General features: G+C 40.4%; 1 protein-coding gene across 4 annotated transcripts in view; it reads right to left on the minus strand.

Annotated features, from left to right (window-relative positions):
• Nucleotides 1-371: 371 nt before the first annotated feature.
• The window catches only part of PDE4B (phosphodiesterase 4B), a 600,461-nt gene continuing 576,579 nt past the window's right edge, over nucleotides 372-24,253 (minus strand). For 3 of the 4 annotated variants that reach the window (XM_033407540.2, XM_049698244.1, XM_004280773.4), the window contains 9 exons: nucleotides 18,084-18,177; nucleotides 12,392-12,570; nucleotides 11,053-11,151; nucleotides 10,747-10,911; nucleotides 8,868-8,967; nucleotides 6,715-6,869; nucleotides 6,486-6,608; nucleotides 5,593-5,775; nucleotides 372-2,653 (listed from right to left, as the gene is read on the minus strand). In XM_033407540.2, coding sequence (XP_033263431.1) covers nucleotides 2,288-2,653; nucleotides 5,593-5,775; nucleotides 6,486-6,608; nucleotides 6,715-6,869; nucleotides 8,868-8,967; nucleotides 10,747-10,911; nucleotides 11,053-11,151; nucleotides 12,392-12,570; nucleotides 18,084-18,177 — 1,464 coding nt within the window. In that variant the 3' untranslated portion in view covers nucleotides 372-2,287. Of the gene's footprint in view, nucleotides 2,654-5,592; nucleotides 5,776-6,485; nucleotides 6,609-6,714; nucleotides 6,870-8,867; nucleotides 8,968-10,746; nucleotides 10,912-11,052; nucleotides 11,152-12,391; nucleotides 12,571-18,083; nucleotides 18,178-18,806; nucleotides 19,433-24,253 lie in introns of those variants that run through there. The other variant, XM_012537089.3, reaches the window with a different exon arrangement.

Here is a 24,253-nt window from a genome sequence, read left to right on the forward strand (position 1 = left end):
CACTAAGCTAATGTTGGACCATCTGACTACATTAAGTTAATGTGCTATGATTCATTTTTCTAGAGGACTCAGCCAAGTTGGAGATTCCCTTTATTCATCCAGTAGATTAAACTCTTCAGATTCTTAAAGTGCCTTTGTTTCTTTTAATTCGCCGTCTCCCTTCTCATACCACTGAGCTAGTTGAACAGTTGTTAAAAAAATAAATGTTTCAAGCTAGGGGACTTTTTGGACACAGATTATGAAACTTTAGTTGTGATGCTGGCCAAGCAAAGTGGGTAGTTTTCTCTGTGGGGTACGGTAGGAGAGAAGAGGAAAAAAAGATCTGCTTTCAATGCGTCAGAACTAACCACAAAATAATTGGGCCTACAGTTTAATCTAATCATGCTTTTGTTTATTCACCTCATATAAAAGTCTCTTAAGAATGCATCTGAGCACAATATATAATAATACTATAACATACATTGTGAGAAACTTTGGAAAACAATAAAATGTCCACCTGAAATAAGCAGTGTTCATAGACATACAAACCCATTGGTCATGCACATTTGTGCCATTTCTTGAACTACTGAGTCACAATGCTGAACTGAAAGCATGAAATAGATTTTACAAACAGAGACTGAAGCCACTCAGAGGCCTAACAAGTGTTATCAGAAGCTTCACATTTGCATAATTTACTAAGTCAGTTCACATTTTATTATAAAATTCACATTGTTTTATTGTTTTCTTTTGTAATTAATTGGAACATGACATTCCTGCTTAACAGCAGGCAGGGGGCTTCCTCTTCAAAGTCAGTAGTTTGGGGACTCTCCAGAGAACCATCTGTGAGTTGCTTGTTAAATTGAATGTAGTGTTTCTTGTTAAACTGAAGCCACAATTATAGTAGAACCCAGTTAAAACTCAACTCATGTGTACAGATTTGGATAAAACAGGGGTAAAAACCGCATCCCACTGCCCCCTACCCCTATCAAACTATACAAAAGTAAAAGCTCAATAGAAACCATTAGTATCTAATGTGAGAATCCCGTTTCCAAAACAGTTCATGAAGGGGTTGAGCAGTATTAGCAACTCAGACCGGGAAAAGGGCAGACCCAACTGGTGAGGGGCCCGTATGTCTCTCTTCAGCGATGTTCAGGTTCTATAATAATACACACTACAAAACGTTACAGGAAAAGTCGTAACTCTTAGGCAGAGTCTTCTACACAAATTGAACACCACCGTTGGCAGGCAATGTTAGATATATAAATTAATAACTTACAAAACATTACATTATATACATTAAGTAATAAATACACGGTTATAAACAGAAACGGAGGTGATAGCGCGGAAGGCAGTGCAAGAGAAAGACGGCAGCATTAAACTGGAAACGGTGTAACTGGTGTTAGCATGAAGAGGGGCTCAAGAGAACAGGATGGGGACTGTGCGACCCCAGTGGCACAGGGGTTCGGGACCCGACAGGGTAACTGCTCATGAAGCTGAATTCTACACAGATTGTTACTGTGAACAACATGACTACCCCTTAGGTTGTTCAACTTTATTCTGTTTACAGCAAAAAAGTGCAACTCTAGAGGAGAAAAAATACTGTTGGAAGCAGGCAAACAGAGATACTTTATAAGGGCAACTGAGGAGTTGTTTGGGACCATAGGAGAAGGAAGTTGAATGTGGTTAGAAGCGTAGCCTTTCTATTTGCAAAAGTAACTATAGTCAAGTGAAAGATATTGCCCAAGAAAGGAGGAAGACCATTTTCTTTCCTTTTTTTTTTCCCCCAGAAAGAGTCAGAAAAGTTTATGTCAACTTTGAACGTTTATCTGTGTAGAAGTTAATACTAAACTCTAGGTATTCAACAGGCATTTTAAAGACGTGAAAATGTTTTACAAAAAAGGCACACAGGTTGGCAGACAAGGGGACAGGTGAGCAGATATAGAAATGACATTATTAGTCAGTCAGTTCAGTCACTAGAGGGGACAGATTCCCAAAACTTAGTGCAGAAAAATCTCTCAGTTTTGTGTCTTCCATTTTCAAGCCATTCGGTTGTGATGCGAACTTGGCCTCCAGAACCACAGAAACCTTCAGCTCTCCACTAAGCTTGCAAGCAAGGCAAGTCAACTGTGGAATTTCCTGAGCTGCTATGTGCTTCCCGGTCTTGCATTCTGGCTCCAAACTCAAGTAACTGGAAAGGCCGGGAGGCCCTTGTCCCGTGCAGGCCTCGGCCCCCATGGTGGGCTGGCCCTACCATACAGCTGGCATGCTTGTCAAGGGTGGAATGTTCATCTCCATAGGAAGAGGGAGATTATGTGTCAATCGGGGACTTGTCTTCTGTTGTGATGTCTACATCAGTCTCTCCCAGTGAATCCCTATTTTCCGGATCGATCACACAGAGTGTCTTTGTGTTGCTGAAATAGTTGTGGCCCTCTCCTTCTTTTTCGGGGCCTTCAGAATCCTCCTCTTCGAGGGTCAGTTCAAATTGAAACTTCTCCATCAGACCCTGGCAGTCTCTGTTCTGCTCGTCCAGTGGTGGGGAGGGACTCTGGGGTATCATGCTCTGATACCAGTTCCTGTTATCTTCTAAAGTATCCAGAATGTCCTGGGCATCAGGCTGTACCAGGTCCGCCCAGGTCTCCCACAGTGGATGGACAATGTAGTCGATGAAGCCCACCTGGAGAAAAATAAGGTTACACATCTGTTATTGTGATGGGCCCTGGAACACCAAACAAGCCGTCCTGGTTTGCATGCAAAGAAAGAGCCACAACAACCCAAGAGAGGTCAATAATACTGGAATCTGTTATTTGAGTACCTACTATATGGTGCATCCCGCACTGAATGCAATATATACATTATCACTCTTAATCATGCAGAGTAAGTATGGTTATTCACCATTCACAAAGGAGGAAACTGTGACTCGTTGAGATGAAATAATTTGTCAGAGATCACAGAGCCAGTAAGTGGTGGAGATGGGACTCAGTCCCAACTTTGTCTGATCCCAAAGCCTGTGTTGGTCTCACTAGAACTGATTACTTTTCCTCTGACGTCTGCCAGGTAAGAAGTCTGGCTGTAACCCTGGCTGGGAATGACTTTGTCACTCCTTGGATTCTGTGAGTCATTCTCTGAAGAAGGAAGCTCCAGGTCTACTGAGCTCTGACTCAACATTCTTTCCCTGATAACTTTAAAATATGCCGCGGTTTTAAAATGAAAGGGAGCCGGCCTCGTATGACTCTGAGATGTCTCAAGTTCTGTGGAATGTTTTTGGTTTGTAGACGACGTAGGTGAAACACTTGAAAACACTTCAAGCCCCTAAACAAACAAATATCCCCTCTGCAGACACGTCTGCAATTGTTTTAGATCCAGAGGGCATACCGTCATTTCCATCAGGAGAAAGAAGGAAAAATAAAGACAATTAAGCAGTTCCTTTGCTAGTGTTCCTGTGAAGAAATATGAAGCTTATGGCTCTGTTATGGTTTACACAGGGGCTATGCATCCTGCATGAGCTGGCTCTGTGGCCTTATCCTGACCTTTCCACTGTGGGACAAACAGGAAACATTGGGGGTGGGAACAGGCTGAGAGAAAGAATAGGCACTAGTTGAATGAGGGAATGGAATTCCCCTGTCATGGTCTGGGGAGCTGGAGAGATGCTGGGTCGGGATTCAGGGGTAGATGAGCAAAGGCAACTTCGGTGCACCCACGGGCATTACATAGCTGTCTTTCCACACTGCTGGCAACTCCCTTTATTAACATTCTGGATTTGGGCCAGTTATTTAACACATCAAAGTTGTACCGTATCAAAGAACCTGAGTCGTATGTGACTTTTATCTATCTGTTTATCTATCTATCTATCTTTTCTCTGGTGTTTCCCTAGCCTAAACAAACAGAATTCATACCACAGTCAGGGCATCTCTGATCTGCACTGATTACAAGAACTTCGACTGTGGATGATTCAGATATTTCTCTTGCTTCCACCCACTCCTCTTTCCTCCCTTTTACTTCCTTATGTATGTTTAGTGGTTTTTAGAGACTATTTTCAAGGTGTTTTCCAGGGACCTGAAAAAAACAAGCTCAAGGCAATGGAGAAAATTCCATCAGCTGAACACACTGCAGTCATTTGCTTTCTTCATTTGTTCTGCTTCTGCTAAATGTTCAGCACTTTTTTGAAAGGTAGCCTCTAGTTGCTTATTTCCTAGGCCCTGGGACGAGAGAACTCTACAAATCAAGGGCTTCATTGCCAGACGACTCAGACAATGCTCACCAGAGCCCATCTGTGGGAAATACCAGGGTGGACCACAACATCATGGAAACAGTGAGACCTGTTCTCAGTGATGGACAGTGAATAGTTTTGGGTGGAGGGTAGCTGGGTGAACTGGACCAAGAGGACAGCTTCTTCACCTGACACACTGGGGAAATACCTGCTATGTCTATGTCACAAGGCTGTTTGGAGGTTCAAATGGGATAATGTATGGGAAATGTGTGGAAAACCACACAGAACATCATATACATACAAAACACCACTGTTGCTAACAAAAGGGCAATATGCTATTTAATTAACTAATTCATGAATATCTTGTTCTAATTAAGGCATTAGGGTATTTGAATTGGCCCTAACTTTATGTTATCATGCGTTTTTATGGCATATTAGACCTTCAGAGCACTTACAGATTTTAAACTCATTTGATTGGGTTTCTTTAAAAAGCAACACAATAATAATTGCAAAGGAACTATACATTGATATTATAACTACATGTAAATTTGGGAGTAGAAGGTAGTGGGGAAAGAGGATAAACACTAACAAAAAGTACTCTGAATGCTTTTGTGATAAAGGCCTTGGGCAGCCTAGAGACACAGTCTTAATCATGACTGCCTGGCTCAGGTAGTTTGTTGTCCTGAAAAAAATAGCATCTCAGCCGGCCCTGAAGCCTTTGTAAGAATATCGATACTATCTAGTGCTACATATTTTGCAGCTAGCGGCATCTGGGGCATTTCTGCATCTCCCTGCCTACAGTGTAATGTCCCCCCAGTCCTTAGCACACAGAGAGTTTGTAGCTTTGGACACAACCAAAAGATGTCAGCATGCTCTCAGAAGTGTAGACGTGACCTTGGAAGGGGACACAGGACAGTGCTTCAACTATGAGGCAGAGAGATGTGTGGGAATGAGATTCATCACCTCTGGTGATGGTAGCAGTGTGCATGATTATGGAGAGACAACGAAAACAGGAAACAAGGGTGAAAAGCAGAGGTCCTGGATAAAGACAGAGCTGGGGAAACCTAGAGGGATGAGAAGAAGGAGACGGCAGCATTCAGTTAAATCAGCAGGATTTGTTAAGGTCATAGACAATGATCTAAACTGAGGATACACAGTCCAAACTTTGATGGATTTCTGAAGACTGCTTTATCTCCTCGTTGTGAAATTGAGTGTAATGGAGAAGGCGAATGAGTCATGAGCATAATGGAACTAAATAAAGTAGTTGCTTCCTTATAATTTCACACACACACACACACACACACACACACACACACACATATATTTAAAAGAAAACAGCTAGAAAGAGCCCTCCAGTTCAACCATCAGCAGAGCTCACAGAAACTTTGAAACCTTATATTAGATACCTGGGATTTTTCCACGGAAGCTGTGTGCTTATCACACATGGGGCTAATCTCCATTCCCCTCTCCCGTTCTTTGTCTCCCTGCTGGAAAAATTCCTCCATGATGCGGTCTGTCCATTGCCGATACAATTCCAGGGACTTGGTGGGGTTACTCAGGTCTGCACAGTGTACCATGTTGCGAAGGACCTGAAATCATCAAATTTTGGAAATCCCATAAAATGAGGTATAAATACTACCAGAACATCTCATCCCTCTCGTACTAGTACACTTGGTACCAGACCCAAGAACATTTTAGTTGCATTATAATTATGGTGCTTGCACCAAAAAAGCAGGATTACAATGGTGCTGGCCAGAGTTGGTTATTTACCATTATAAGAGTCCCCAAAGGGAAAATATGTCTTCTTTGATTGACAGTCATTGAATTAAAAAACTGGAAGGGACATTAGAGGTCAGATGCTGCCATGGTTTCTTCTCCTCAGTTTGGAAAAAATGCAAAGAATTACTCAAAGTAGATGTCTTCATATTTTCCACTTGTGGAAAGAGGAGACCAACTGAGGGCAATTTGTATAACCAAAACAGACCTAACAAAGTTCAAGTCAGTGGGATTTATGTCCAAACATGAGCCTTTGGGATCAGCAGTCACGTATACCCTATTATAAAGAGATTTTGCTGTTTATTTTTAGAATTAAGCAACTCAATAAATAGGGTTCTGTTTTTCTTCGTAAATTAGAGAATCAACTTGAATGTCCATTTTCCTTTGCTCGTTCTTAAAATAAGCCCAAAGCCTTAGTAGTAACCTAGGACATGCAACTAAGTAAACTTGTTTTTCTTTTTCTAATTGCTGCGTCATGAATTTGGTGTGGCTTTGTGTTAAATCAAAGGCTTCTGTCAAATACCTGTATACGATCAGTATAGTTGTCCAGGAGAAGAACGCCGGAACTTGTAACTTTCTTTGTTTCTACCATTGTCTTCAGGTCTGCCAGCAGGCTCATGTGTTTGGACATATCAGTTGCTAAGACCTGAGGTTAAAAAAAAAAAAGGAAACTCTCAATAAACTCAGTTTATCAAGGAAATGGATTTTCTCTTCCAGCAAAAGTGAGGAACACAGGGAGACCAAAGTCTTACCATGTCAATAACCATCTTCCTGAGTGTCTGACGCTGCTTCTTGGTGAGATTCTGGAAGATGTCACAGTGTTCTTCTTGGAGCAGTTTGAAACCCACGGCAAGGTGATGGTTTTCCAACACAGATTCATCATTATACATCAACGCAAGTTCTGAATCTAATAAACAAGGGAAAATGATGATTTAATAAAAAGGGATACAATTCAAACTGTGGAATTACCTCAGTGTGAAATCAGATCTAGTTCTCTCCATATGATCTTAAGAACCAAGACCCCATATGTCATTTTCTATTAGAGCAGAGTCTCCCTCTACAAAGAGAAATAGTCAGTTCCTAAGTTAAAAAAAAAAAAAAAGTTTCCAGTAGATATTAGCTCATAAACTTTCTCTTTGATTAAAAGTCACAGTATTTTTAAAATCCTTTTTTTCCTTTTCACTTCAGATGAAGAATTTGACATTTTAGGTAAGGGCATTCCCAAGCAATTAATCCTATTTTTATCTCAGTTTGTAACTTCCCTTATGTCTTCACGAATGTGTGCTTTGGAAAAAGAACAGACTGAAAATGCCACTAAACTTCACCCAAGGTATTAAAATTTTTCACATTATCTCACTTTTTGATATGTTTCCCAGCTCCATCAATTGTGAGTTTTGGATTTTCAAAGAAGATAATGGTGTGAGTGTAAAATTTCACTTTATCCAAATAATGTAGCTCTTTGGAGCTTTCTGTAAATATGGTAACAAAACAATAATTTTTTACAACAATCTTGATATTCCAGTTTCTGCCCTATGGCCCTATACAACAGAAACTGCATTATCTAGTTACCTAAACTACAGCTTCTAGCCTGCCTTTCACACAGAAGAATCACAGACAACCTTTGTTAGGCAGCACCATGGTCTGCAATTGAGAACATGGTCATCAAACTCATGAAGCCACATTTTCTCTTAACCAAAATGATAACCAAGTGATGATAATATGTTACTAATTGTAGGTGTTGTTACTCATAAACCATTGCTTTTACAGTGTGCTTTGAGTTACATCTTCAGAAAAGGTGGTGGGATATGTGATGTCGTTTCATCACTCTTGCCTTGTTCATCCTGTGATCAAGGGCATAGCTCTGCAAGCTGGCTTTTTATGGTACGTGGCTTTGGCAGAAAGACCATTTTTCTGTGTGAAGCTAACTGGCCTATATATGGAATGGTTCATGACACCACAGTAGACCAGCTGATATAACCCACACAGACAAGCAGCTGCCCAAAGTTTACGTTCTTTAGGTAGAAAAACAAGGTAAAAAGCAAGGTACCTCACACTTAGTCATTCAAATATCCTGATGATAAAGTATGATAAGGGCTCTTTCACAGCAAGTAGCTCCAATATTTCTTAAAACTGTCAGCACTTGATGTTAATCTTGACCACAACAAGATAACCAGTATTCTCAGAAGAAAAAAGTACTTAGATTTTCAGCATTTAGAAGTGGTACATTAACTGGGAAAAATCATGGATTTTCATTAGCATGGATACTAAATATTTTGAGCATGACAAAAGCTTTGAGTAGGGCTTGGGATCTTAAGGATGGGCCAGCCCTTGAAGGTCGCTGAAGTCAGACCAATCCATACTACAGACCAGTGCATAATCAAACCTATGAAGCTGGAAGAGAGTGTGTGAGACTTTTACTGACCCGACCCTCCATCCTGAATTGTGGAAGCTTTTTCTTGGAGTCTTATTTCTATATGGAGGCTCCCGTGCTCAGATACAACGTTTGAACCTGCTCCCTCAGTAGAGAGGGACACTAGTGGGTCACCATGCTCTGTGTGAGAGCCCTGCATAATCCTAAAAAATCATTACCACATTATTCCCAAGCCTTTCCGTATCCTTACTGGATAATTCCACATGTGTTACTCTTTCCTCACATATTGCATTTTCCAAACACTGAGTACTTTTTATGGCTCCCCTCTGACCCTTTCCAAGTTCTCCATGCAGCTCAAAGTGATGTTGCTAGACTGGACACAGTATCCAGGAAAGGTCTGACCAGTTTGAGTGGAATGGAAGGATTACCTCATTATTACCCTTATTATTATCCATAATGAAAACATCAGGAGGAAAAAAATGAAGCAGTGACTCATACAATTATCTCAAGTGACTGTTCTAGTGGCGAACTCACTTGTGTTGATGAGAAACTGATTGGAGACTCCAGGATGATCAACGTCATGAATAGCAGCTGCAAAAATGGCGGCCAGGATTTCCAAATCTGTGAAGACGGCCTGCAGGGCAAAATGAGTGCACTGAACTCCACGTTCCATTTGCCTATCCTGCTTAATTAGTTTCATACTAAGGTACCCCATTTCATTCTTGTTGGGAGAAAGATGGTTTGTTGATTTATACAATGTCTCAATATACTATTTTAATTAAATGTAGATTCTGTCCATCATCATAAGGTCTCTTATGTGAGAGGATTGGTGGTCAGAGCCCATGCCCACATCGAGCCTGCAGGCTGAGGCTCGGGGAAGGCGTTAGCACAGCGCTCATGGTAAGAGATCAGGTGGTACCTGATATCTGTTTCTTGGATAAGTGGTATAACAGGATGGTGCTTATGCAACACAAGCACGTCAGACTGGCTCTGCTCTGATATAAAAAGCTTCATATGCTTTCGGGCTGCATAACTAAGGCCAAATTCCAGATTTATAAGCCTGCCAATAAGTTATTTCCTAAAGCTAAATTTGTAGCATGGTCAGAGCTTTCACACATTTATTCATTCATCCATTCAGTCAATACCTATCCACTCAGTGATTAGTATGGACAAGATTTGAGGACATTTCTGAGAAATGAGACCTAATGCCAACTGCTCAACTCCTTCATGCCATCCCGTGAAACCTCCCTCCTCTGCCCCTACCTGTATGCAATGATTTAAACCTAGTATTTATTTAGGTATAAATTGCTTCTGGCTGAAATGTCTTTCATCATTCTCTGTGGTTACTTAAATCTTCTGATCCTTCCATTCAATCTAATTATGCAAGGACACATTGAACTCTCCTTTCTCTAAACATCTGTGGTTCTCATGCTCAGTTTCCAGCCACACAGTAGGTAACAGCAGCAGACAATTGATAAACAGTGTTGGCCCACCGTGTGATACTGACACAGAACATAAAAATAATACTGTTTTTTTTTTTCCTTCAGGGCTATAAAACAGTCTTAGCTTCTTGGATTTCATTTCTCAGAATATATGGAACCCAAGCAATAGAGTTGGGGTCAGTTTAATCTTTCTTCACCTTCCAAGCTGAATCTGCAGAGGTGGACTTGGCTAGGGCGTGGCCAGTCCCTTCCCACAGTGAGCCTACACATTTTGGAAATATCTGACCACCACTGCCATCTGTCAAGGAAGAGCATGGACTGCTGTACCCACTGGGCTGCTTATAGTGATATACACAAATGCATTAATCTGTGAGACAAGCAGTCCCAGCCACCTTCTAGAGAGATGTCTAACAAGTTGGAAAGCTGTCCCTCTTTGCTTCAGCATTGTTCATTCCTCAGTTCTAGATTTTTCAGTTACTTTTCCTTCAATCCATAGAACCAGTTTCATGAATTCTTAGGCGAATAAGCTTATGGATGCTTATTCTTAACAGGAACTATATAGAACATTTTATATTATATTTCTGTGCTATCCCTCAGAGGACCTGGGATGGTGTAGGCAGCTCAGATCAGCACGTGCATACTGAGGATATACTATATACTAAATGCTGAACTAGACACTTACTAGATACTAGAGATACAATGACAAATAGAGCATCCTATTAACTGCTTGATAATTAAATAATTTTTCCATTGTAACAGAGGTAAAGGAAAGGTTACTCTGATATGAGAAAGCAAGTAGAAATGTCATCCATTTATATTAATAACCCAATTGATAATGCTCTACATAATAAAGAGCCAGTTCCAGTATGCACAAACATCTAATTACATTATTTCTATAAATATATCACATGTTGTATGGCACTTTTTAAGGAGGATGGACAAGGTATGCAAAACAGATCATAACTACTCACATCTAACGCTGGCGTAGAAAGAAGAACATGGGTTGACTGGGCTACATCAGCAGCGTGTAGGCTGTTATGATATGCCACGTCAGCATGGTAATGGTCTTCTAAAGTCATCATGTAGGTAACAAAGGTGTCAGATGAAATTTTGAATGTCTTTAGGAGGTCTCTTTCCTACGCAGCAAAAAGGATTAGAAAACAACTAAGTGGATGTCCATAAATGAAGAAAAACCAAATCAGAAAAGTAAACTGGGATGGAAAAAAATCATAAAGAGCATCTAATTGGATAACCAACATTCACTCCTGTTTACTCACCTGGAATATGGCATACATGATGCATGTTAGGGGCCTATTGTGTGAATATCCAGCCACATTGAAGATGTTAAGGCCCCATTTGTTCAGGTCTTCCAGCTCCTATATCAAAATTAGAGAAATTTAGAAATAAGGACAGTTTTGTTCACATGCCTCATTATTTTTATTTATTCTGGGGACAGGGGTTGGCTAAGTCTTTAGAGTAACTATTTAGAGTGTTCTGGTTGCATGAACGTTTGAAAATGGAATGATCTAGGAAGTTGAGTATCTTCATGCTGTTTAGAAGGTTCTGTACATATTTTTCAGAAAAGGGAGAATGTGTGTTTATTGATAAATTTTGTTTCTGACCTCTAATTTTTTGCCGTATGTCAGTCCTCAATCAATGTTGCTTTCGGAAGTAGGTGCAAGTGATTAGAGATCATTCTAGCCCCATTTCCCTGTCTCTCCCCTTCTCTGCTCACTGGTCCATGAGTAACAGCTAGAAAGCAATCTCAGGGAAACTCCTCTGCCCTTTGGTTATTATCACTGAGAGCCATGTCAAGGAGACTTAGCTGCTAGAATGTGTGTAAGTCAACCCTGATTTAGTATAAAAGGTCATGAAGATGCTAGTCATCCATTACATCCTAGAGCTCCTGCGCCACAGAAAGACTTGAAAGAAACATCATTCCATCCTGTGTTGTGGGATTATTCCAAGATTATCTGATTAAAGGAGCAATTTATTCCATTATTAATTACTGCCCAGAGTAAGGGATCCAGGCTCTCCCCAGAGGCTTGGCCCAATGTGTAATCAACCTTCTTCTAATGACATCTTTCGGATACTCCCTCACTGAATGTTCATTTGTTCTCATTTCATATTCTCACAAGGCCGAGAGAACCTCAGCAGTCACCTTGCACGGCCTCCGAGAGGAGGTATGAATTCTTTCTGAGCCTTCCTCCACTACTAGGGTTTGGGCTCAAGGGTCAAGGCTGTCAATTTCTCTCATTTCTTCTTCAGCTCTGCCAATCAGTGCAGATTTTCTCATCGGTCCTTGGCATACAGTCTCTGAAATATCCTCTGGGGTAATTCAGCCCTGTCTATTGCCCTCACCTTGGATTCTCCCAATATGTGTTCAACAGGATTCTCCATTCATAGGTTAATGGACCCAACTCAGGACAAAATATGGTCCTTTGGTGCAGAAAAAGGGCCTTTAACTAGGTGTTCAACAATGGACAATGGGCTACATCAGCCTCATCATACTATTAATAATAAAGCAAAAGCGATCACTGTTTTCTAGTAGGAGGTTTTAGACATCTGCCTGCTATAAAGCAGAGCTACACGAGCACACACCCAGCTCATACACACCTTGGCTAGATGATCTTCATTTTCCGTGTTGACTCCAAAGCGTGAGATACTTGTATTATTTAAGCTTGAACTATGCATCAGTTTTTTCACTCCGCTTATCTGTGTCATGAGCTGTTGCTTTTTCTTTTTCTCCCTGTCTTTCTGGGTGGGAGATGGAATCTCCACGTCATTCTGCTTGTCTGCAACAACACAAAAATAGGTTTTCCAGTCCCTGTGTGCCAATGAGAACCCACTGCAATATTCAAAAACAACTTCTAACGGTCTATAATGGCTGGCTCATCTTAGGAAGGTCTGTCATAGCATTATCTCACTTGATCTCCAGGACAATCCGGTGATACATGATTTTATTGCTAAAGCAGCAAACTGACGTCCAGAGGAGCTAAATAAGTTGTTCAAGAAGTGGCAGAGGTAGAACTCAATCCCATGTCTTCTGTTTGATTTGGGACAATTACACTCATACACTTTCAAGGTGAGGCATCAATATTTATATGTAAATTTCTTATTAAAGTGAATAACTTGTATGTTTGTAAAAACAGAGAAGGTTCATGTAGCCAAGCCCAGGTTAATAAAAACAGGCTTTATGTTTTGCTCACTTTATTATGTTTGTAATTATTGTTTAATTTAAAAGATCCATATAACAGTAGCTGGGTTCAGTTTAGATGAGTAGTATATATGTTAGAGAAATAAATGGCTTCTAATCTTCAAATGATTCCTCTAAAGCCCTGGCTTATGACGATTTGAGGTTAAGAGGAAGACTGTAATTTCAGTTTTATCTCATGTCTTGTGTCTATAAATTCTGCTAGTAAATAATAACAATGCCTCTCATTGGTAACAGGCATTACATTGATTAATGTAATTGTGCTTATTAAATATCTATAATCATCTCATTTAATTTTTTAAAAAATTCTGCTACAAGATAAAAGGAGGGCTAGGGTTAGTGAGAAGAACATATCTACCTGCTCATAGAAGCTCTTTCTTCTATATCATGCTATTAAAAATATCAGCAATCAAATATTCTATTTCACTTCTCAGGGAGACGGATGGATCCCGAGTCCTTCTGAAAAACGCATTAACTCTCTCAGGCCACAGGGATGCCTGTGAACGCACTGAGGCAATCAGTTATTGAGGTGCTCTACGGCTACTTCATTGAACTGAATGACATCCTGTGGCTGAAAGAGTTAATGCAGCTTTCAAAAGTTCCTACATTTATCTCTACTTGTTTCAACGAAAATGAGTCCAAAGACAACTTCTCTATTTGAAAATGACACATTTCCAGATGGCCTGCTGGGATCTAGATGATTTGCTTTCAACTCTTGCAGCTGATGGCATAGTCACACGTTCTCCCTGGAGACCTCCGCCTGCTCACAGAGCCCTGTGGACAACTCATCAAAGCAAAGTGAGCACAGCGAGGTGGAAGCAGCTGTCCTGGACCCTTGGCACCTGGCTGTAGGGCTGGAGCAAGAGATTTCTCTATCCCTAGCATCTCAGTGCTGTCTCTGGGTGCCCCCAAGTTCCTAGATTCATCAGCCTATGACTCTGCCTTAGGGAGGAATTTTAGTGGTCATCCCAGTTAGTTCAGGGGTTTCCAACCTAGTTCAGCATCAGAAGCACCCAGGGAACTTTTGAAAAATACAGATTTATGAGCCCCACCCAGTCCTACTGAATCAGTGTTTTTTAAAAATCTTCCCAAGTGACTTTAATGATCAGAGTCAGGTTTGGGAACAAATAATAATCCCACATATTCATTTTTCAGATGAAGTCAGCAACTTTCCCAAGCTCAAAGGGCAATTCATTCAACAGATATTTATTTCACAATCACTTTGTTCCAGATGCAGTGATTTAATAGCTTAGAACCCAGGCCTTCAGGTTCCCGTTAAAATCTCTTTCTGGTCTCTCAACATTTGGCATAAAAACTATATATGACATTACTTTTGAAATTACTTTTCTCCCTGTCACTTCACTCCTAATAATGACTACTTTTGCTAAAATAAAAGGCCACAATAGCCCCTGCATTTCCTAACCATCATTCTTCACCATTCTTCACCATTCTTCATGCCTGGCTAACGAAGCTGTTAGATTCTTCTGTGCCAATGCAAATATAAAACCTCTAGTGGGACTAGCAGCTTTTTCCCTTTGTTTAATTAAAGATTCCCTGCGACAGCGAGAACTTGAGCCGAACCACTACTGTGTCTGGAACATTACGATAAAGAAGAAAGCCATTATCCACAGAGAGTGCCATTTTGACATTAATGGGTGTTTCCCTATGCAGGCATTGGAACAACTGATGGGTTTCCCTATTCTGAATTTCCTCTGCTCAATGCTTAGCCAGTCCCGTGCAGAAATAACCTGAAACACACACTCAAAGAATCATACTACATGCTTTGTGAGTTCACATTTACAGAATGGTCAGACTACAGTGGGGAAAGAGTGGAACACTACCAAATAAATAAATAAATAAACAGATGCAAAAAAACGTCTCATCAAAACTCTGATAATGGCGGCATTGGAGGTGCTTTTCTTGCTAGCTTACAGCATTTAATCATGCAAAATTCCTGAGTTCTCTTCCCTGTGTCTTGAGAATTCTGTGTTCCAGCTTTGGAGACAGTAAGTCGGGGATTTAAAGGGGTGATTCTTCTCTGAAAAAATATCAACTAACTTGTAATATCACATCTAAATATCTTGCTTTAATCTGTGCTCCTTCCCCCTGGGTCCTTTACTTCCTCCTGTACCAGCAACCCGAGCCCATTAACCTGTATGAGCATCACAGAGTGCCTGCACTGATGGTCTCTTGCCTGCATGTCAGCCTGTCCATCTGGACGCCATCCTTTTAAATGGAAACAATACAAGTTTCACACATTCCCCGCAGTGAGGGATTTCCCTCCTTTCTGGATGACACATTTTAACTTTCAATGACTCTTACTGAGATACTGCTCTTCAAGTTTAACTGAAATCAATAAGGTCTTCCCATTTTGTGCTCTTGGAGATGGTTGCTGTGCTCTGACAAGAGGCTCTTATATTACTGGAAGCTGTTAACACATTTTTAGGTCCAACAATCCTGATTCTAAAGACTTTTCTCCATAGATTACATCTATTACTGAAAGGCGATTTTCTTCTGACAGCCTAATAACCTTTCCTAGTTAAAGAAGTGACAGGTATTTTGATCTAGGAGTCAAGAGAGTGAAGTCATAGTTCTGGCTCAGGAACATTTTAGCCAAGTAATCTTCGTCAAGTTACATAGCCTTCTGGGCCTCGGTTTTCTTTCTTGGAAAATGAGGGAACTGGATGAGGCCATTAAGGTCCCTTTCAGATCTGACATTTTGTGAAGAAGGCTTCATGGTCCTCCAGGAATACTCGCCATGCTCACAAGACAGGACGTAGAGTTCCATGTCCTGCATTTGCAGTTTGGAAACAAGCTTTGTTTGTTTGCTTCTTAAGATTATCAAATTGTAAGCCTACAGGCTATTCCAGAGAATCCAGGTTGCCAGGTGTGTCTTAGCAAGACTGATAAACTCCATCCATATAGAAAGTTAGAGCTGGAATGGACAGAGGGTGTCATCTACTCCAGTGTTCCCATTTTACAGTTGAAGTAGCTGATGAATCTTTTGTTTATATGATGGATTTTTTTCTCCCTAAATTTTCTCAAGAATATAATCTGTCTGTCTAGTCTGTTTGATCGGGTCTACCTTGTGTGTGCACATGCGTGTGCATGCAAACGCACACACACAAACACACAGGCTCACCACCCTCCTAATGTTGAGAGTGTAAGGACTGAGGTTCTAACAACCTACCTCAAACCACTTGTTGTTGATAATTTAATTTTGGGGGAAATAATGAGAAGCCAAATGATGGTTTTCCTCAAGAGATATGCCTCCATAGCAACTGGAATATTCAACAGAGTTGACAGTTACCCGTTCTTGAGATGCAAAGTGTTGAAACTGAGAACTCATTTTTATTATCTTCTCAGCCTCCTCACTTGATAGCCTTTGATGCTAAAATAAGAATAATTGGTATACTAAACTATTCTCATGGTCCTTGGCAAGCAGATAGTGAAAGAGGCTACAAGCCAAGAGGACTGCTTAGGTACAACCTTGGATGATGAAGGGCTCAGAGACTTCCTGCAGCTTTACTCCAGTGGTCAGAGTCTCTTCTGAGACGACAGACAAGCCCTGATATTTTAACATGCAATGTTTATGAAAACAAAAATGAGTCCTTGCACTTATTGATTTTATTCTTCTTTCCCACAGTCATTAACCTGGAGACTGTCCCTAAAACAGTCCCTAGCTTATGAAAAATAATTGGGTGTCACACAGATGGACAGGAGAAGATGCCTGCCTTCAAAAGAAAAAAGGGGGATAATGGAGAAGAAAAGGATCAGTACACAACACTTTCTGTTCAATTAGATTCTAGCTCCTCTTGCAGCTAGGATATATGAAAAAAATCTTCTCTTTGTTCTCTGACAAAGGTTGCCACAACTGCCGCTGGAGAAAACCAGGTGCTGCAGACACCCACATACTGGAAACAGTCGGAAAGGCACTTGTCAATCATGCCAATGCCCACTGGCCACAGAGTAGCGCCATGAGCTTTCCACTAGGCTGATCAAAGATTGATCTGCTGATAGCAGGAACTGCTTTGGTATTAGAGAAACAGTATTGATTTTTTAAAATAAAACTAGAAGAGGTATGTGTTTCCATAAGACATCAAGGCAAATGCTCATTGATTTAAGGATATGCAGCAATGCCAAAAAGAAGGAGGTGTAATATTCAGCTGTAAGAATAGGTCATTTTCCTGGAAAGTGGAGTTCTGCTAAATGAGCATAATTCAGTGGTAATTGAAAGTCAACAGAATCAGAGTCTAAAGGCTACCCATTCACTCTGAAGTACAGAGTTGCAGGTTCTGCAGGCCTTATTCAAGAAAAATACACAGCAGAATGGCTTTAAACATGAGATCAGAAATTCCTAGTAATCAAACAGGATGCATGACAGTAGTTGAGAGGCACTGATGCAAACCTTTCCTGTCAGTGACATGTGTTAAAAGACTATCAATGTGAAAGCAGAGACTGATAGGTAAGTATCAGATTAGGAAGATAATGATGCTGCTTGCAGAAGGCTAACTCCTTCAGAGAGGTGGAGATTCTTTCTGCCCTCCCCCCATGTATCGTTAAGAAATACCTTAGCAAAGCAACAGTCAAATTATTTCCAAAGCTTATTATCATGGGTCAAATCACCATACAGTTCTCCAGCCATCTCTCGCAAAGCATCTAAAAGGAAACCTTTTGCTCAAAGCCCAGTTACTGGAAGAATTTAAAGAATACCATGTCACAGGAGCCAATTGGAGTTGTCCCTAAGGACTGGATGATTGAACCCCCCATCACTCACCCCCCCCTTCAGAGGTCTTGACAGAGATGGAAGTGGGTGGGTATATAAGGAGTGACCTGAGGTCTATATAAATTTAATTAGCCCATAATAAACTTCTCTCTTTGATGGGTATTTTCATTCATTTTTTTCACAACACCTTACAGCTTATTTCTTTTTTTATGTTAAGGATTGTCTTTAGTTCTTATTTTAAATGGATTTGTTTTTCTGTCACTTAACCCCATTCCAAACTCATATAGTGATGTTCCTGACAGGTTGCAGAAATTAATATTAAAAAAAAAATCTCAGTTATGGAATAAGTTTTCCAGTGAATATCTTACCTAAGAAAGTATTTGAAATGTATTCAGACACCTGGTTCCCCGATCGGCTCATTTCTGAAAGGTGTGTCAGCTCCCGGTTCAGCATTCTTTTGAACTGTTTATAAAGAACAAAAACGTATTAACCACCTAAAAAATAGCAAATTATCATTTTAGATGTTTCCAACTTTATCAAGAACCAAGACACCGAGTGAGCAGACATCATTAGATAAATGATACCGTTTCTACAAAATACAATAATGTGAAATTATTCCAACGTCACTTTAGGGAAAAAAGGTTTTCTTAAGATTTCTTAGAATTAACATCTGATTTCTTTTGAAGATGCAAACATAGGAAAAGGAATTTTAACAGAGGTCAAGATCATTTCACTTAAAAATGTAACCACATTTTAAAATACGTTTATTGGAAATTAACGCTAAAATATAATTTGAGTTAATAACCTACACAGTGAGAGGTGATTAAATGTGAAAAGTTTAAGGGAAAACAAAAGAAAAGATAAGCATCCTTTAAAAATAGACACGTGTAAAAAGAATAGGGTTAAAATACAACACAGTCTATTTAAATACAATGTAATATAACATGCCCCTATTTCACCATAAGCAGCCTCAGTGGGCTAAGTGATAACACAATTAAATCATTACAGAGGTTTTCTACTTCACAGAAAACATACACATGTAAATGTTTCACATTCTATCAAAGACACATAATGGAATCAAATTAACCCACCTTGATGTAACCCCAAGATACAGATAACAAATAGTTTGCCTCAGGCATTTTGGAATGCACTCCTTGCCACAATCCACAAAAATCCCTTTGAAAGAATTCACAGTTCTGAGAGAGCAGTCCCCAAAAGATCGGGAAAGCCTTGCAGATTCAGTGGTAAAATAATCAGAACTTATGATAGACAAAGCCTCCGAAATTTAGTGCATTTTCTAATCCAAACAAAGCCCATCTTCGCACTCCATTCTTGCAAGAAGCCTATGTTCCCTGCTTCTTCCCTGGCAGAGAGAGTAATGAAATCAGGACGTGCACGAAGGTGCAAAAGCCTGTCCAAATGCATTCAGCTGGCTGGTTTGCAGCACTTATGAATTATGAATAGTCCTGGTGGCCGAAGGGGTTTCCACTCTAGATTAGTCCTGCTCAGCTGAACTCTGCAAGGAAGGAGCAATTCTTCTTTCCCGAGGGGATGCCAGACTAGGAAACACAGCCATCTTTTTAAAAGGAGAAGATTAAAATGGAGGAAGCCCCATGAATATTTAAAGTAATCCGAAGTCGGTACCCTCCCCCATTTCATCTAGGTGTTCTTCACCCTCTCTCCACTGCGGAGACCAGGACACTGCAGACGCAGCCTCCGTACAGAGCTGAGCCGCTCTAAGGGTTTCGAAGTGACGGTGTGTTTGATTAATTTACTTTCCGAACATTAAAAAAAAAAAACATTGAAAAAGCGAGAACTGTGGCTCTTTTCAAACTAGGCTTTCAGTATACAAGAATACTTTTTAAGCTAGCTTTTGGGGAGATTTTCTGCACACCAACGGCGTGCCAGTGCATTTAGACTTCTTTCACAATGAAACGAATGGGAATAGAATTAATGGATTTTGTTTTAAAAGTACTTCGTATGCAGAATATAATTTTCTGCCCTCCATCAGCTCATTAATATGCACATGAGACTGCATTCGACAAATGAATTAAACACATTTAACCTTTCCATCTAGGATCTGGAGTGAGTTAGGAAATACAAGCTATCGTTTGCTGCATGAATGGAGAATTATTCGGGGTTATGAAAGACTGTGCTGTTTTGGTATTTCAGTGTTACATCTTCTAATTCATGCTAGAAATATTTAAGAATTAAATTAATTTTTATTTTGTTTTTGCAATCTGGAGCATGCTGAGGAAGTCTTTCCTATAGTCTCTCTCTCTCTCTCTCTCTTTCTCTCTCTTTCACCTTGTCAGCTTTAGAAAGATCACAAGCAAGAAGAAAGTCTGAGACTAGAGCCCTGCAGTGGGATTCCCTACCCAGGCCCATCCCACTCCCCTCCTTCTCCCTCCTCCGTTACCCCACCCCTGGACTCCCAGGAGTTCAAGTACAGCACGTTAAAGAAATAGCGAAGCACCATGGCAACAGTCTCCGCACGCAATTGGCTCTCTTTCCTGTGAGGCACTCCCCTTTCAAATCAGCATCCTGCACAGACAATGGCTTCACTTCAAGCATCCAGGCTCCCTCATGCCACTGCCTGTGCCCAGGAGACTAGGCCTTTTGAGGTGAAGCCAATGCAAGTCAGTATTGCCGTCCTTTAGCTCACTGCCCTATGCATTGTCCTCAAAGAGGCATGCACAGTCACCCTCTTTCTGGCGAACCCTGCTGGTGTACGTGTGGGTCTTCCCATGATATAATATGTTAGTAACAGTCACCAGAAATCTCTGAATTAATCATCTCAGCTAGTGTGTTTTACTTATCGAGCTGCTCTGCAATTTGAACTCCAGGTGAATCATGTAAGTTCTAAGTTGTTTATTTTTTTAAGACAAAACTGCTGTCATAATAGCCTCTCATTTTCAGTTCTCAAAAGACAGGCACTTACACTAAAGACTCAGAAGCTGAAAAAGACAGGTTTCTGTGCTCTGATGGATCAGCTGAATTTTGGCAAAGAAGCAAACTTTACTCGGAGCATTGCAAAAAAATGTCTTGTAGAAAGCATAGAGACAGATGGTTTTTTAAATTATGTCTCTGCACTAGACTTAGCCAAATGTAACATTCAAGCAATCATCCTCATTTTGGTCTCTTGGAAATACTTAGGAAGATTTTGGAGTCAATCAGGTTTGTACTAGTTGAATAATGCCATTTCATCTCATGTATTTGGTAAATATTTACTGAACCCCAAAATGTGCCAAGCAATGCATTAAGGATATAGCAGTAAAAAAAAAAGAAAACAAAAAACTCCCCCAAACACACAAAAACACTTTTCATGCTTTTAATAAGCTTTCATGCTAATAGAAATAGTCAGATATATTAGGGCATGTTCGTTAACCACAACAGTTACTGTCTGCTGAGGCTGGGGCCAACTCTTTATTAGCTGTATTGACCCTTCAGCTCAGAATATAGGAGCAGCTAGAAATTCAATCATAAAAGACTAGGAAAGACTTTCCTTCTTACTTTTTTTCCATCACCTCCCATTGCCACAGGATCCTGTTGGTATACATTGTCAATCAGTCCCAACGTGGGCACAGGGAGGTGGCTCTAAGCCACAGGGCTGAGAATAAACCAAACTCCTCACCTTTCCTGCAGAGCTCACAGATGGGTTAGTGAACTCATGTAAGTAGTTAACAGCTGAAAACTACCTCTCTCCTTCTCATGCCTAAATTAATTCTCCTATGAGCCTTTTGCTAACGGCATGACAATGCCACCAAAACCCAAAGTCATTTTAAGGCAACCATAAAACACACAACATGATGAAGTAAGCAGATGGAGGTCACTCAGTGTCAGAAACTGACCCAGTCCTTTAAATGTTGCTTAGCAACAGCCTTTGGTTTTTCCTCCTCCATAAGGGAGGGTCCAACCACATTGACTAAGGCAATCACTGCTCTCATCATAAAGCATTTATGAAGGGCCCACTTATATTGGGTTCTGTACAAACTAAGCAAGGCAGACATGGCCTTGGAGGAGCAGACAGGGGGTATCTTTTACATTCTAGTAATGCAGAGTCCAATTAGTATGATTAGTGCTGGCCTGTGTGATGAGACACGTCAAGGAACGGAATAGCTTGTGTTTGAGGTTAAGGCTACGGAGACAGTGGGGAAGCTTGGCTTAGTGGGGTTTTCAGCGTCTGATTCCCATATGGGAGTTGTTTCTGTTGAGCCAGAGGTAGTTACAATGTAGTAGACGAATCTAGACTTTCATTCTCAGCTCTCGATACCAGGTAACAGTCTGGTGAAGTCACCTTAGCTCTCATATACAAAATGAGAGTGATGCATGATTTTAGGATCTCAGCCCAAACCTGTCAAGATTCTATGATAAATTTTGTGGCAGCCTCCTACAGTCTGGACACATTATTTACCGGCAAGCGAAATTTCCCAGAAAACAAAACTCTCTTAACACTACAGAGAAAAACAACCCAAATCGGAAATGCTTCAGTCCAAAAGAATAGGTCACCAACAAAGGAAGAGAAGTGGTTATCATCCCTCCAGAGTTTTATATTCTAAGACCCTTGGAGTCTCCCTGTCTCCTTATCAAGTTGGGTATTCAGTCCAGATAAGAAAATTAAACAGCTCCTGAGGTTAACTGTGGCCCCAGGAGTTACGGGATTGAAAGGGAATAGACATTATTTACTTTATCAAATGCAGGAGAGAAATCCACAAACAGGAGCACACTATTTCAAAGATAAATGTGTCTCTACAACCTAAGGTACACATATCCTATTTTTCTGTTAAGAAGCTGCCTTCACAAGAAAACCCTGTTAGAGCTTACCTAGAAATAATGTCCCCAGAGGAAATGGCCAAAGCCCCTTTTCAACACAGACAAGCAAAGTTTGTGAATGAACCCTTAGTAATACAAATTCCTCCAGTGCTTCCTTAAACTTACGCCCAACACTAGATTCATGAACACGGCCAGAAGTTAGTTATTTTCTGAAAAGGGAAAAAGATATCATTCTCTACTTAAATAATTCGATATTGTTTGCCTAGCATATATCTTCTCTATAAAAGCATATGCGAATTTTTTTGAATAGGCTACCTTTAATAGTGGGAAGTTACTTAAAATATATAGAATAGCAAAAGCTGAAATTGAATACAAACATTTTGTTTTATGGCTTCAATTTTTCTTTGGCTTCAATGCTACTACGTACAGAGAATATTTTCTTCCGAGCCAATTTCTCCTGAAGGGATGGAACACTTCATCATTTTTCTATATTTCTCATCAGAGGACTAGTTTGGGCTTTGCTCAAAGATCCACAGTAAAGCTAGAAACTCCCCTGAAAAGTTCTTGTTAAATCAATCACACAGGAAGGCTGGACTAGAATGATCTCGGAAATTCATCCTGGTTCTAAAACTTGGTGATTCTGTCTTTCTAAGAATAAAACCATCTAGAAGAGTAATAATACAAGGGACTAGTATCGAGCACATAAAAGACCTACTTTTAAGACTAATCTGGGCTTGTTAGGGGGTGACCTGGAAATCACTTAAGAGTGAATCTTTAGTGATCAAAAATACTCTTCAGCCTATCAAAGGCTAGACAAAGCAGGCACTTTCCTCTCATTGATAACCTTAAGATGAAGTAAGTAGATGAAACCTGCAGATGAAAAAAAAGGTGCCCCTGAGAGGAAGACAACCTCAGGAGTCACCCTTGTGGGTGGCCGTCTGCGCAGAAGCCCATCTGTGAGACAGGCGCCTTATTGTGTGAGATCTTCCTGTTTTTGCAGAACGAAACAACCGCCAAAGTCATTAAAGTCACAATGACTTTATTAGGGACTACATTTTGACTCATATTTTACACTTGGTTAGTCATAACTTAATAAGAATTCCCGGGCATGAGAAAAAGTGAAGGGGCTGAAAACTCTGCCTGGAATCACAGAATGCTAGTAGTGGTAGGAGGAGGTTGAAACTGCAGTGGCCGGCCCAGTTTAGTGAGAAATGGAAGTAAGGCAAGCTCGTCTCTTAGTTCTGGCACTCACCTGACGTGTGACCTTGGGTAAGATGAATTACCTTCTTGGGGCCCAGTTTCTGTAGTTGTAAAATGGCAAATTTATCAGGTACTTTCTCATTTTGAAAAACATTGCTTCTTCCGTATACCTAAGTTTACATATGAAGGAACGAAGACCCAAAGAAGTGAAGGACTCGAATTCCTAAACACCTACACTTTCCTTTGCAAAATCTGATTTAAACAACAACAATGGGAATATAGTGTACTTTTTCTAAACCCCTTTATCACACTCACAAGTCCCACAATTCTTAACATTTCAGGTTATCCGACAATGCATCTCTTGTCTCCTTTTTGTCTTTCCCTATGAACTCTACCATCTATTTGAAACTTGATGTCCAATTTCTTTAATGACATATTTGTCTTATTTGAGAGGCAAATGAAATTGAACTGAGTTGGTAATGGGGTTAAGAAAGGAATAACTTGCCATTGTCCATTAATATCCACTTAACTGGACACTATATAGTTCCATGATGGGGCATTCTAG

The sequence above is a fragment of the Orcinus orca genome, chromosome 1 (genome assembly GCF_937001465.1).
Source record: "Orcinus orca chromosome 1, mOrcOrc1.1, whole genome shotgun sequence".
NCBI classification, from domain to species: Eukaryota; Metazoa; Chordata; class Mammalia; order Artiodactyla; family Delphinidae; genus Orcinus; species Orcinus orca.